We start from the raw sequence: 15136 nt of genomic DNA on the forward strand, positions 1-15136 counted from the left end.
TCGTCAGGGAACTTCCGCACCATCTCCTCGGCTGAAGACAATGCATTCTGTTGACTGTCATCTGTTATGTCTGTGTCGGCCCCTCTCGCCAATAGTTCCTCCACCCAGTCAGTTTTTCCAAGTCCCACACCAACGTGCAAGAGCGTTTTTTGTCGCTTGTACCGAACATCAACATCTTCCATCATGTCTAGGAGCTCTTTATGCTGAAGCAATGAGCCAGTCAGCAATCCAGCAATGAGCCTCTCCTCAACAAATTGCTCTGCAATGCTAGCAGAAATGTTGCTTGCCATTGTTGGGAAAAAAATAATGTATTTCAGCGGGTGTTGGATTCAGCAGAAGTTAGCAGTGGGAACCAGACGTGTTGACAATGGTCAGCAAGGAGTAATGCACTATCTCAGCGTTAGTTTGAAAAGATTAAATATTGGCTGCAATATAAAAGAAGAAACATCAAATTACTGTCTTAAAATTTGTCAATAGCAGAGTAGGAACATAACAACTAGGATATGAGTGACTCGAGAAAAAAATATGTCGCTCACTATGCAACCCAGAATAAAAAGGAACATGCTCTGGAATGGCATTTCTGAAATTCAATCACTCACAACCATCGTTTATATGAGGAAATATCAATTCCGATGTTGACAAAAATAGATAGCTACGCTACAAGATGCTGGAGACTGTCTTCAACATGCAACCAAGCAGGAGTATAAACATTTATTAGAGAACCTAGAAGGAGGGAAGTGAGGTTAGAATGAAAATCGAGAACATGTATACGAAAATGTATGATCTGACATGATAAAATTGGAAAATAGGCTGCTGAAATAGAGTAGATAAAAAAAAAGAATTTAGAACATTAGAATAAATTCAACAGATGCAGGTGGTAACGGGTGTAACTTCGAAATATTTAAATTTAAGATGGTAACACTTTTCCACAACATTTAATATGTAAGTTTTGCACCAGATGATGGTTCTGCAGGCCGAAACGCATCATACACATTGCAATGTTGTGGAAAATTGCTACCTTCTCGTTTTCAAATAGAAGAAATGTTCCTGAGTAACAACTTAATAGCAGATGCCATAAAGGGTGATAATGCATCATAAAATTATCAATAATTGTTTGGTTACTTTCTGGAGGGCAATTCAAGTGTAATATTTCATTCCGTCAATTGAAGCAGTCTTTCTCCTCTTGGTGCCATAAATTGAAATAATGGGTACGCCAGATTTTCCTCCTCATTTCCTTATATCCTCAAAGAAATGTAAATTACCTTAGCTTACGATTGCCTTCCCCATATACACCATCACTTATATTATGTTACTTTACTTCACCATTGGACTACCAAATTGACTGCATAACCATGAAATAAGTTGAAAATGGACAATAGCTATTTTCATCTGATATCCATTACTACTTTATTTATGATACTACTTTATCTTATGAAATTGTAATTTTCCATAAACTTATATCCTGTCATTGAAAGCAGAATGGTGTCAAAATCCATTACCATGCAAGGGATTTCTTAAATATTCCAAGGCAGGTAATATGGGCCCCATCTTGAGCCCTAGCCACGGGCACCAATATCCCCACACCACCCCTGCTTATCCTCCTTACATAATCCTCACACAGCTAACCGTCATAACAGGGGGAGAGGTAAACAGTGTATATATACGGCTTTCGTAGTCTTGGTCACGTAAATCTCACACAAAAATACACGACTTCCGCCTCCCGGGTCAAGAAACGTCCACACGTACATTTAAGTATTTAGTAGGGAAAAGGTTAATACTTGTACTTGAAATATTTAAAAAAATATTGCTAGGTAGAGTGGTTACAAAAGTTTCTTTTGACATAGAGTGGTCTGCCCTCAGGGAATGTGATTCTCACTTGCTGCTATTGTTGTCATTGGTTACCCACTACAAATATTTTGTTTTGTATTTGCTGTCCTAGAAGGTAATATCTGAAAATTTACCTCATTATTGCCCATTTATCTTTCTCCAAATATTTTATTAACCTTTTCCTTACCCGGGAGACGACGGCCATATACTCACGTGTGAGATTTTCCCGGCCGCGACAACGGAAGCCGCATATATACGTTTTCTAGCTCTCCCCCTTTTAGGACGGTCGTGGGTTTAGGTCGTCTTTGTCTCGGGACCCAACGCTTCAGGGTTTAGGATTTACCCTCGGTATCTGGGAGCAGTTACCCGGACCCCTCCTGTTTTATAACAACTCTTAGCGATAAGGGACAGCGGTCATACCATTGTTTATACAGTCAGGTATCGAAATAAATATTAGTTCATTTCTCAAGAAAAATAAAATAAGAATTGAATTCTTTGTCTTTTGAGCTGCGTTTACAATTTTTAAACGAAATTCTACGATAAATATCAACTTATATACCTCAAATTCTGTATCAAAATCGACATGGAAATTGTCGCTCCATTAAATGCATTAAAATTGACCTTAGAACTTCGTTTAAAAGGGTCTAATAATTGCGATAATTCTAAGAGTTTTGGGCATTTTTCATGTTAATTATTAATCAATAATATAAGAAATTGATCAACAATCGTTGCTATCGACAATAAAATCAAATATCCTTCTGGAATACATAGATGCAAATGGCAGAAAGCAGTTATTCCTGTTTTTGTAAATAACATATCAAATTTTTATTTAATTTTTATAATTTCAAACGTATGTAAAAGTTGTTTTCGGTTCAAAATCAAAAAAAAATAAGAATGGTAGACCATAATAGTATACACGTTGTTAAATCAAGAAAACGATTTTACAAAAATAAAAACTAGATATGTGGTTAAAAAAACTAAAAATCGTATTTCAATTTTTTTCTGGGGTTGTTTTCCATTGTTGAGGCCTGAAACTTTGGGTAAACGCATAATTTTGGATACGCTGTAAGTGTATATTTTTTATTTCCTCAAAATATTGGGGGACACTTTTCACAATCTTAACCTGCTAGACCCTTTGACAATGCTCAGAAAAAAATGAGGAATTCAATTCAAAGTCTGCAATTTACGTGCAGGCGACAATTATCCACGTGCTAAATACATATAAGCAATACATAAGTTGACCGCAAACCAATGCCGCAGGTATGGTCGTTAACCCGGAAAGGAGGGAGCACAACTACTCTCGGAGTCCGAGATAATGTGAAGTCCCTGCGTGGAGGGGTCGAAAAAGGTTCTGCGAGACCCTTCTTAACGAATGTCCTCCAAAAATGCTCCCTACCATGAGAAAGAAAGGTCTCTTGGGACTCAGTACCGCAGTCAGGCTAAGACGTAAACTCCGCCGCCTTGAAAGGGTTAATGATCTCATACCTAGGTTAACATTCAGGATGGTAAGATCCGATGCCTCATATCAAAATATCCGCAGATATTGCCCTTTAGCGGATACATCGGATCCGAAGCCACAGAAGACATTAGATCTAGATCCGAGTTTTTAAATCATAGCTTCAGTGAATGCGTTAGGAATAAGAGAAGAGTCGAAAGAGTTCTGGTTCTCTCTTTGAATGTGCCCTTGCAGTGCCGCCGCCATCACTTTCTGCAAGTCTTTTTTTGAGAGCATGGATGGTTCAGGATGGATTGGTTTCAAAAGCAATTAAAACAGATCAGTTATACAGAATGTTAAAATGACGAAATGCATAATGCTTCCACCATTTAAATATAATGCTTTGCATGCAAAGACGAACGGAATTGGCAGACTGTAAAATTTGTAACACATAACTAGCCTTCCCCAACACCACTTCCCTAATCCATCTTAAGTCCACCTAAAATCGTCAACTTTCACTGGCGGACCCTGTAATTAGGATTGAATTCCCCATAGATTAAATCTAGTAAGTAATCACAGTAAAGTCTGATTCATGAGTAACTCTGTAAGAATGTCTATTTCAATTCCTCGCTTTGTCCATTTGTAGACTTCATTTGAAAAAGCTAAAAATGGCAAAGATACCTGAATCCCAGGTTGTCCACATGCATTCAATTTGGAAATACCTAACTTGGACCTTATAGTTTACCTATTTTCTGAAGCAATGGCCACAATTCAAAACATTATTCTCATTTAGAATATGCCCAGAATGAATTATCACAACACTTGAAGTACTTAAAATTTGAAGCAATGAACGAAATGCACTAGGGCATCGCAATGAAAAAAATAGACCAAGCAATAATAAGTTAAATTACCATCCTAATAATTCAAACTTCTCATATTCACCCTCAATGAGGATAATGCCCTGTACTTCTTTCAAATATTTTCGATGAAGCCGTGAGGTAATAAAATTAAGCTAAGCCCATTTATAACCAAATCAGATTATTCCATATTTCACTTCTTCCATGATTACCTGTTACACCTACTAATGCACAGTTGCCAAAAGAACAAAACAGTGAATTGGATAGGTTGTGTATCAAGCAAAATTTTCCCATTACCGCATAACTAAACCAAACCATTTTCACTCATTTCAACAAGTTCCATGTTAATTTTGTCTATGGACATAGCAATTGACATAGGAACAGGAATCATATGCTAAGTATTCTTCACAATTAATTAATTGGGAATTATTTTCAATTAATCAGTCTTAATGGCAAAATTGTTTAGTGAAGTATGCTGGAATCCCCATATGAATGCACACGACTGCAAATATTGGTTTATATCACTGAAGCATGATGAAAATTTTACTAGACATTAGCCGACCTGATAATATTCTCCAGAAGAACTATTAACATAAACTAAAGAGATTATGTATGGAAGACAAATTCAGAGGCTACATCCTTCAAAGGGGAGTGTCCAAAAACCGAATCTCAGAATTCAATCACATTTTACTGTTATATATAGTCCAATGGAAGCTGTCCTTGAATCAGCCACAATTTGGGGTCATATAACCAAATTTTTTAAACTGAAATGCAGTTAAACATTTACAGGTCAATTGTATTCATGCATAAGAGTCACTCTGCAGAAAATGAGCATTAGCGCAGTGGTTAAGGTGCCCATTTGTCACTCAAAGGATTTAGGGTCGAGACAAACATAAAAAATATCGGTGAAATTTATTGAAATATTAATGAACTCCTCTGTAACATAGACAATAGAAACAATGTATGAAAAAATTTCATGGGAGGTTGGCAAAATTTGATTGAATACTGAAATTTGGTGTTTTAATATTCCCTTGTCAGAATTAGTTACAAGTCTTTTCTGTGAAGAGTCAATTTCAAGCACTGAAGAGCACTCACCCACAGCCTCCGTCACAGACTCCATGGCCATTGTCCCATTCTGAACCAGCTCTCCACTCCCCTTATCAGTTGGCTGAAAGTAAACATATTTCAGATTTACCATACACAAGTGATATCTCTATAATAATTTCTTTAAATGAAACAAGAACATTAACTTCGAGTGAATCTCTGGCACGAATACAAAAACAAATGAGGTGACAACACCAACAATTAACCTAAACACTATCCAATAATACACTCTGTCCTAAATACTGAAATATACAGTCCTTCATGGGGAAAACAGGAGGGCAAAATAGTAAAAAAGCAAGGAACAATTAATATGGGGCAACACGTTTTCTTCACAGCTAGCTCTTCCATTCTTGATTGGGGGATATAGAGGACTTCTTCGTGAATCTTCTAACCGTAGGGGGGATGTATTGGGGGATAACTGTTTTATTTATTGATTCTCAGTCATGGATGCGGATGACCTCCTCGGCTGGCTGCTGTCGGGGTCATTGTGTCTTCCTTAATCATGACCTGAGAAAATATTTTATTTGAGGCATCGTGGGTTTACGTTATTCCTCTTGGCATGGGAAATCTACCATTCTGTTCTCCTATTTCCCCTTCTTCACCACTCTTCACGTCTTAGTCAATCCTCCAAGATTCTCTTCTCTCTCTACTTCTCCTTCACATGACAGGCACACACCTTCAGCTGACCGGCATAGCCTTTGGCAATAAAATGAAGCCAGGGTCCATGTGTAACCATGAGCTGAAATTCGTCCAGATGTTATAACCCACTGAGGCTTAGTTTTCTGGGGCAGGTGGGGGAAACCCGGAAAGAAGCAAGTTTTCTTAGAATCCCCAATATGGGGAGGGGGGTTTGTCAAAGCATGTTCTCATTTTGTAGAGGGAGGGGGTATTAATTATGTCACCCTCTATTCCCTGCTCATAGGTCCTGTTTGGATGGAGGGGTTGGGGAAAAATGGTGACATTTCACCGGTCACATACCCAACATGGAAAAACCACGATATCAGAAAATTGGGAAATCGTAGGGGGAGGGCGAAACACTTTACAATCGAGCCCATTCATGCTTCACTATGCACACAAAGATGATGATGATATTGCACGAGCTACCTTTCTGTCATGAACAGTGATATTAGGTTACCCATAAACCATGTCAAGTGGCATCGGTCACAGAAAATTGTGCCCAATTTTGAAAATAATGATCAAGGTTTCAAAATATCCCATGTGTACAGAACTTGAATTTCAGCATTACCCCCAGATATCACATTCATCCATTAATTTAAATGAATGTGAATTTCATGCATACCTCACTGGCATCAGTCTCCTTGGGAGATAGTTCTCTCTTGGCTAAAACCTGCATAGATCCAAGGTCTTCCACATTGACTCCTATGCCTTTAGCATCCGCCTCTTCTCCTTGGGTAGATATTGACGCCTGTGCCTGCTTATGAGTCCACAATCAGCATCATTAAAGACAAGGACATGGAAATATAGAAATAGTATTGTGAGTTCGCCAAAAATATGATTCCCATTACCTAATAGCATTGATATATATGTACACACCACCCCAAAAAATTCACCAGTGTAATTTGTTAACAGCTTGTGCGTCACAATTATATGCACTTAATTGTACAATAATGTATCATAGTTTTTGAAAAAAATTAATTAAACATTAATTAAAAAGAACATTAATTTTATCAAGAAAAGGTAGAATAAGCATCAAGTACAAAATCGCTACTAATGTGTGAATAAATATATTTCCAATGCTTGAATGTGTGACTGAGACTTGAGTCTAACTTGAATTCCTTCAAAATACTGTTGTCACTGTTTATTTTGACTTGTACTCATGCAAAAAGTGGTTGTATTCTATAAATTACATTTGCTACATGAAAGAGGTGAGTGATGATGATTTACATATTGGTAAGTCAAAGTTTTTCCATTTGCAGCATGCAGCAACGATGATTGATTTATTAAATGCCACTGTTCGGTGGTGAGGTATAACAAGTTTTTCATTTCCCCTCATACTTGAGTTGTGTACTCTACTAACTATATACCTACAACAAGCTACATCAAAATCACCTCACGATGGTAAACGACAAATCCTGAGTCCCCATCATAATTTCCCCTTTACAGTTCACACAATATCCAAATCTGATATAGTAAGAATACGCCTTACATAAATTCTTTTTTGGGAACAAGTTTTCTTTGGCAGGAACAGCTAGAAACTGCATCATCAACTGATTTTGTGGAAAGGCAACCAACCACAACCAACGTAACCCAATTCCATTTCAAATTTATCATTCATCACAAATGATTTTTTTTTCATTTTCAACAATTTACCAAGGAATGACTCAAATCATTTGGTGTATTCAGCCGCACTATACTTGGTGATCAGTTGATCATCACAACACAATCACTGAGTGTGAGTGTACCGAATGCAACAATAGGTAACATGAATTTCACTTGTTTTCCTTCCAAATGGAGTATGTCTCTTTATGGAAGTGAGGCTTGGACGTTGACAGCAGCAGAGATGTCGAGAGGAGGAAGCATATCAAATGTAGTACTACCAATGAATGATGAAGATTAAGGGTATCGACCATGTACGTAACAAGGAAGTGCTAAGAAGAGTGGGAGAAAAGATAAATCTTCTAAAAACCCTTAGCAGAATATGGAATTGTGCAATTGGCCACATTATGAGACACGATGGTGCAATGAGCACAATTGTAAACGGACAGGTGGAAGGAAATAAGGGCAAGGAAGGGCCTTGAATGAGTTTCATAGCACAGGTCTTTGAGGATGTAAAAGAGAAGAAATATGTTGGCTAAAAAATGTCCAGCAGATGGAAGAGCTGCATCAAACCAATCTTATGATTGTTTACTAGTGACGATGATCCTTCCTTCTGCTTTGTGGCCATTGGAAGTGAGCATAGTACATATATCTACGCTCACAAAAGTGGGAAGTGCCGTGACGTCAAAGCCCTCACTTGGTCAGCAAGAAAAAGGTGAGTGATCATAGCAGCTGTATGCCCCCAACCTGTTCAGTGCAGTGATTCACTCAATTTGAAAGATTATTTTCAAGAACGACACACAGGGTTCCCACTTTAACCTAATAATAAAATTCAGTTTTTTCCAGGCATTCATGGTCATAATGCTGTCAAATTCATGGTCAGCTGATACACCATTTTATGATGAATCATTGATCAAGTAGCAATCACAGGCCTTACAGCAATTAAAAATGTAACGAATGACAGATTTAGTGAATGCAAACACAGATATAAAAACTCTTTTTCTTATGACATCACCAATGGTTAGAAAAATTCAGTGCTGGCTATAGGTTGTGAGTGGGAAAATAGAAGGAGAAGGGTAGCACGGAAGTTAGGTAGTGTCTGAAATTTCACCAGGGTTAATGAACATCTAAGTTAGTGGTTATCCAGATTTGGTGAAGTCTTATGGCCAATCAGCTTAAGGTTGGATGGCGATATTTGGTGGAACTTGTTCGCAGGAAACATAATGAAATACACTTTTGTATGTTCCACAAGAGTTTTTTTTGAAATTTATTGACAAGGACCAAAGCGGTGTGTATAAATTGTATTGCAATAAGCCTAATTGTAATTCTGTGTATATTGGTCAGACCGGACATGCCATAAAAACTAGGACAAATGAACATATGAAGTGTTGGGTAAGAGGCGATTCAACCTCTAATTTTGCCAAACATCTGTTAGACTGCAACCATAGCAGTGATTTCAATGTCAAGGTTCTCCACAATGTGTGTAAAGGTAAAAAGGTGGCTTTTCTTGAGCAGTTGGAAATTTTAAGAGCATGCCGAAACAAAAATGTAAGGGTGGTTAACGACCTTTTGTACCCCTCCAACTCCTCCCCTTTATTATCAGTTCTGCTGGACTCGGCAAGTAAACCCACTGACCTTGAGGAAACTATTCCTCGTTAGCTTTCCCCTCCCACCATCACCACCTCCTCCCTGCCTTAACCCCCCTCTCCCTAAGCTATATAAGCTCGCAAAATGTTTGTATATTCACCTTGATAATGACAGTGTGTACTGCCGAAACCTGGGTCGGGATTAAAAACTCTTGTGGAACATACAAAAGTGTATTTCATTATGTTTCTTATGGACAATGTGTTTTCATGGAACACGGACCAATATATGCGCTTTGTACATATGTGTGCAGATAAATGAGTGGTTGACCTTGAAATATGATAGTCATATTGATTCTTTTTGATCCATCAAACAAAGTTTTACAATTATCTTTCAGAAATTTTTCAGGTTAAATGACTAAATTAATGGCATATTTACGATTTTAAGGATTTAATGGTTATGCGGGAGCCTCGGACAAGCCTCTTTTTTAGTCAGAAATAAAAAACTTTGGGAATTCAATTCCCTTGATCTCCCTTACAAAAGTGGTCAGAATCTGTTTGGATATATATGAGTAAACTTCAAAATATGAATAGCAATACAGCCCAAAAGTTTTTTCAGTAATTTACATGACAAGAGCCAATGAAAGTTCTAATGAAGAATTATGACACACATTAAGTTTACTTATTCAAAATTTGGGAAGTTAACATAAAGCTTTTGTTTTTTCTGGTGAAGCCTGAATCATAGAATTATTTGTTTTGTCCCTCTCTGATCACTCGAGTGATCCCTTTTCCGGATCGGATAAGTATCCACTTGAAATATCATTTTTCTGAATCACATGGTCCTTCCCACTGTCCCTTCTCCCATCATTTCCAATATCACAGCTCTATGATGTTCTCATGATTGTCAAACGCTGTGCTGAAATCTCTCCATACAAGTAAGCATTCCGATAGGCTGACATGAGGTTTCAGCAACGGAAAAAGTGACCAGTTGAGGGATGGAAAAAGTGATGAATCCTCAGCATTATAGTGATCATAAAAAAACAATTGCGCTCGATGCTCAAGTTAGAGTCATCTCTCAATTAAACAAACAAGAGTGATCGCTGAAGCGATTATTTGGAAATGACAAAAAATGATCGTGTGAGTGAGTCTTCAGTGATATTGGAATATACCATGGAGGACTGAAGTTATGTAGTAGCAAAACTGAACCAAACAAAGCAAAAATACACGCACCCAGTCATCCGTTGCCAATGGCTCTGAGACATCATTCGAAATTATGGCTGGATCTGTTGTGTGCATCAGAGTATAATTACCTTCACTGAGAGGGTCTTCATTCTCCTCTTTCAGATTTAACTAGAAGACAATGCTGAGTGTCAATCAAAAAAGGCAAAATAATAATACATGACAATAATAATGCTAATGTTTATAACTAATAGCAATAAAACCTCATTTACTAGAAAGCCAAAAGTGTTTTTTGCACAACATTTTAGAGACCAACTTGTTTAAAATGGCTAGTTTATTCTGCACACATTGGTGTGGAATGCTTCTGCATTTGCCTGCCCAAGTAGAAGCAGCTTAAGTATTCACCTTCCAGAGGATGCAGGTTTGCATCCCAACTGGGTGGCTTTCCCCCATCCAGGTTTTACATAAGACTCCAGATATATGCCTCTCCCTCAACTTGATCGTAGGAGAGGACTTAAAAAGTCCTGAATTTTATCGATCAATACAGATGAAAACATTCTCACCATTTGTTTAAGTTTACCTTAGAATAAGGACCATATGCTCAGTCGACACTATAGGGTCAACCACCCCTTGATAGGTCATCAGCCCCAACATAAATGGATCACGCCCTAAATGTGCCCTAATTATGCTAAACAAGCCCTAATTATGGTAAATTTTGAAATAAATGGCCCCAACATGATATAAGGTACCTGAACCAGACCTTTACCCAGGGATGCCGACTTATAAAATTATTGGGGGGGGGGAAAACCTGGGATCTTTCCCCAGGAAATTTTATGAGTAGTGAGTTTAAAGTAATTTAAGCATTTTTGAAGAGTCATATGATCAACATTAGAATCCTGATAATTCATATCTCGATATCTGGACACCCCAGGGAAAATCGACAAGCCTGAAACATTTATCCTTACATCCATAACGAAATTTTGAGGGGGCTCAGGCCCCTCGTTTGTTAAAATTTGTTAAGTGATGGTGACATCCTGTAGAAATGACTACAGTTACAGTGGACAAAAGCAATTTCACTATACAACATAGTAATACCTACAAATTAAGTTCATTTAACTAGAGTTTCACTGCGGATGAGAATATAGCTTACCAACATATTAGCTCCGGATTGATGGGAGTCTGGCAAAGGAATGTATATTTCAGTCCTTTGGACTGAGCCAGTGAGATGTGAGGTGCCTTGCATCACATCTTGAATGCAGTCTTTTGTCTCAGTAGAAGACCCCAACTTGTCAACAGTAGCCTCATCCCCTTGGATACTCTGTGAAGATAGTAACAGTGATAAACAATTCACCTCCTTCATTGTCAACAAATGAAGCATATTTCTAATCATGATGAAAAGGGATTTTTAATGTGTCATTTAAGCTATTACGTAAAAATTGAGAGGTGTCTGTTAATCAATAACTCAAAAGCTTAACAGCTACTGAAACCAAAATTATGCAGGAAGATACTCGGTATACTGACTCATATCTTGGCCATATTACAACATTCTTGGGACCATGGAATCAGAAAATAAATGTTTTCAGCAGTGGTGTCTTAAATATGAATTTTTTATGTGGAATATGCTTTTGATGCATATCTATTGTTATTGACATCTTGCTTATACATACTCTAATATGAAATCTAGGAGAAAAGAGGTAAATCTCATATGTTGGCCACTTTTTGAGGCAAAGAAGTATGAATTCCTCATCTTGATCTAGGAAGAGATTTGTAGGAAAGTGCCCAAGAGGAGAATAAAATGTCCACGGGCACGAAACGTCATAGATGGGGCAGCAGTTATATATACTTGGGACCAATTAAAATGTTCAAGAGAGTATTTCTTGAGCAGCCAATACACTGGATTTTAAGTAGCACAAAAAAGAAGAAACATAAGATCCTAAGAAATTCTGACAGGTCCACATTAATAGTCTCGTGGGTGAAACCTATTCATTCGGCAGATTTTTTTAATTATTAAACCTCATCCCTGAAAAAGTAAAAAGTAAACGCAGCTAACATGCTTTTTCAGCTCTAAATTTGGATGAAAAAGTTCTTCACCAAAGAAATCTGCATAAAGTTGAATTATTTAAGAAAAAATCTTTAAAAAAATATTTCATTGCATTATCAAAGAGGCAATTTCTGACCTCATACTCAAAATATGAATAACTAAATTAATTTTTAAAATGTAAAACCATTCTATTCCCAAACTAAAAAATTACTTTAAAATGAAAATACCCAGTGCATATTTTACTAAGAACAATTTCTTCTACAACCCCAACAAAATGGAGCATATCTTATGGCTAGCCACGCCTCTGAAGACTATATCATAGCATAATCATCTCAATTAATAAGAAAAGGTAATTTAACACATAAGCCATCTTTTAAGTCAAATAAACAGTCCAGTACACATCTTAGCCAAGCATTCATAAAAACACAACCTAGGAATTCCATAACACCAAAATTTGAAAAACAATATAATTTTAACTACAAGATTCATTAAAAAAACTATTTTTTAGCAGCATAAAGAAAAAACTTGTAATTGCTACTGTGATATAGATGGGTCTACCAAATATAGCGTACTGAAATCACACAAAATTGGTGCACAAATAAAAGTGAAATTATACATTTTGTAATTAAGAAACTGACAAACAAAATAAACGGATTGGTACATAAAAGATAATTCACATCCGTTTTCTTATTTTTTTTTAATTTACACTTTGATTTTTAAAATGTTTTAGTACTTTTTTGCAACTAGATGTTTTAAAGTGTCAAAATAATTTTCAACACTGGGCCATTAAAAAATTTATTTTACCTCTCATATTTTAATAAAATATGCCTTGAGAATGGAAAATAAATGTCATAACCGTTAGCAGGTATGTTATTGCAAATAAGTTAAACCTCAAGAAATCATATGGAAATATAAACAAGAATTCAAGTAAAACAATATTTCTCATGCGTTATTATCCACCGATGAAGAAAATAATCTACAGAGCTATCACAACTCACGCATTGCAGGAAAAATTTGTAGGAGATATCCTTGAACATTTTAACATACTCTGGTTACCCAAGCGAGGATTTTATAATAGAATATGTCATAGCCTAGAGGGTAGATTGCCTTTTGAGTGGATCATTTGCGACTTGAATTCCTCACTTTGTTAGCAAGATTGTTTAACAAACAAGTATTTGAACCAAGCAAAAAAAAGGTCTACACTTATCACCACTGAAACCTCAACTGCAAGGCAAAAACATTTCGCGGAGATTCAGAAACACAGCCTCCGGGCAACTGGGCTAGATTCACTATTCCGTCAACCATGTACGACGGCTTTTAAAGTTCCCTCTTATTATCAATTATCCAATAGAATGCTTCTTTTACTTTTTATCTCTGATATAAATACTTTTAAAAATAAAGTTGAATTTACCACCTTCAAGCTGTCATACAACATTGTATTTCTCAAGTTGTGGCATCAAGTCAATAATCAATCATAATTTTGTGTTTTATCAAATTACTGCTATAGGAAGACGATTCCGCATATAATTATCTACCTGGATTACTCACTGCTGTCGGCACAAACCAAAGACTCCAACTTCACGTTCTGGGAAACAATGCATGCACCAGTCTTCAAATAAGAAAAAAAGTAAGTACTCACCCTAAAGTAATCACTCCCAGAAAATTTTCTCAGTTTTTCGTCCGATTCTAAACATATCTTTTTGAAAACACTGAATTCCGTGAGCCTCTTCAGACATGCTGGACACAGGACGGTAGGCAGTCCATCTCCCACAGCAACCTAAGATAGCAATCAACACGCTATACATTAAAAGAATCTGAAATTATACTCATAACACAGAATAGAGAAATCAATATGAAATCGAAAATTGATAACAGGTATCGTGCTCCTTACTTCCAAACCGAGCAAACCATGCATGGTATCCTTAACAGTTACTCTGCAAGCCACGTTTGAAGTGAATATGTTGTAATAATAATAATTTTTCTTCATGCAAAGTCTGCACTGGGTGTCCTCGGAACTCCTTTCAGAAGACTCCGAATAATTCCCTGGTAAAGCACTCATGTTTTCACAGCAATAACTCATACAATCTTTAAATCAGTTCAATCATCAAAGATATCATCCACTAACCACGCTTAAAAATTTCCAAATGCCTAATACATTATTATCATTTCCATGGCGTGCGGCAATGGAAACACTTTGGACTACTCACGGAAAAGGGAAGAAAAAAGCTGTCATTGAAATATGACCTGAAGAAGAAATCATATTGACACAGAAGACAGAAAATATTTTAAATGAATATCCTGTCAATAGGGAAATTGCATACTTTTTATAAACAGTATGCTGATATACTACAGTAAACACTTAGTACCGCAATATACTTTTTTCCACTTAAAATTCAGTTTTTACCCTAGAAAATGACTCCCAAAAGTCTCCCGAGTTTCGCGGGCTAAAAAATACCGCCCCCACTAATCTTTGGCCGTGACGTCATAGTTCAGTACGAGTCCAAGATCCAAGCCCAGTAACTGCAGGTTTGGAAGAGCCACGTTGCGTTTAAAGGAGAACATGGCTGAAATAAGGAAAAATTACAAGTGGTGCATTGTTCCTCTGTGCAATAACACCCAATAAAAAAATTTTCGTCTGCATTCCCACGGAGGAAATTAGAAGAAAAGCCTCGATGCATGCCGTCTGTCGGGATGAGCGTTACGGAAAAATAAGAGTATAATAAACGGAATGATAAACCCGTGTGCTATGTGAGCGAAGATAACTTTAATATTAATAATATATCCATATTTCATCGACTGAATAACTTGAAACTGAGATTTTTCAATAATTCGG

General features: G+C 36.9%; 1 protein-coding gene across 1 annotated transcript; it reads right to left on the bottom strand.

Moving 5' to 3' along the window:
• Positions 1-389: 389 nt before the first annotated feature.
• Positions 390-14603, bottom strand: LOC124170387. The gene is made up of 7 exons (XM_046549107.1): positions 14195-14603; positions 13943-14080; positions 11413-11580; positions 10314-10433; positions 6524-6655; positions 5126-5287; positions 390-425 (listed from the first exon to the last, which is right to left on the bottom strand). Exons 1-7 carry the CDS (start codon positions 14381-14383, stop codon positions 390-392), a joined length of 945 nt encoding a protein of 314 aa, XP_046405063.1. The 5' UTR covers positions 14384-14603.
• Positions 14604-15136: the final 533 nt, after the last annotated feature.

This window comes from Ischnura elegans, chromosome 13 (assembly GCF_921293095.1).
Source record: "Ischnura elegans chromosome 13, ioIscEleg1.1, whole genome shotgun sequence".
In the NCBI taxonomy this organism is placed as follows: Eukaryota; Metazoa; Arthropoda; class Insecta; order Odonata; family Coenagrionidae; genus Ischnura; species Ischnura elegans.

Bases quoted from the DNA above. Each gene is read 5' to 3' on its own strand.
- LOC124170387 (XM_046549107.1), bottom strand. From the start codon at position 14,383: ATGAGTTATTGCTGTGAAAACATGAGTGCTTTACCAGGGAATTATTCG. The intron at 14,081-14,194 runs GTAAGGAGCACG...TTGCTATCTTAG, and splicing joins ATGGTTTGCTCGGTTTGGAA to GTTGCTGTGGGAGATGGACT. The intron at 10,434-11,412 runs GTAAGCTATATT...ATTGTCTTCTAG, and splicing joins AATCCGGAGCTAATATGTTG to TTAAATCTGAAAGAGGAGAA.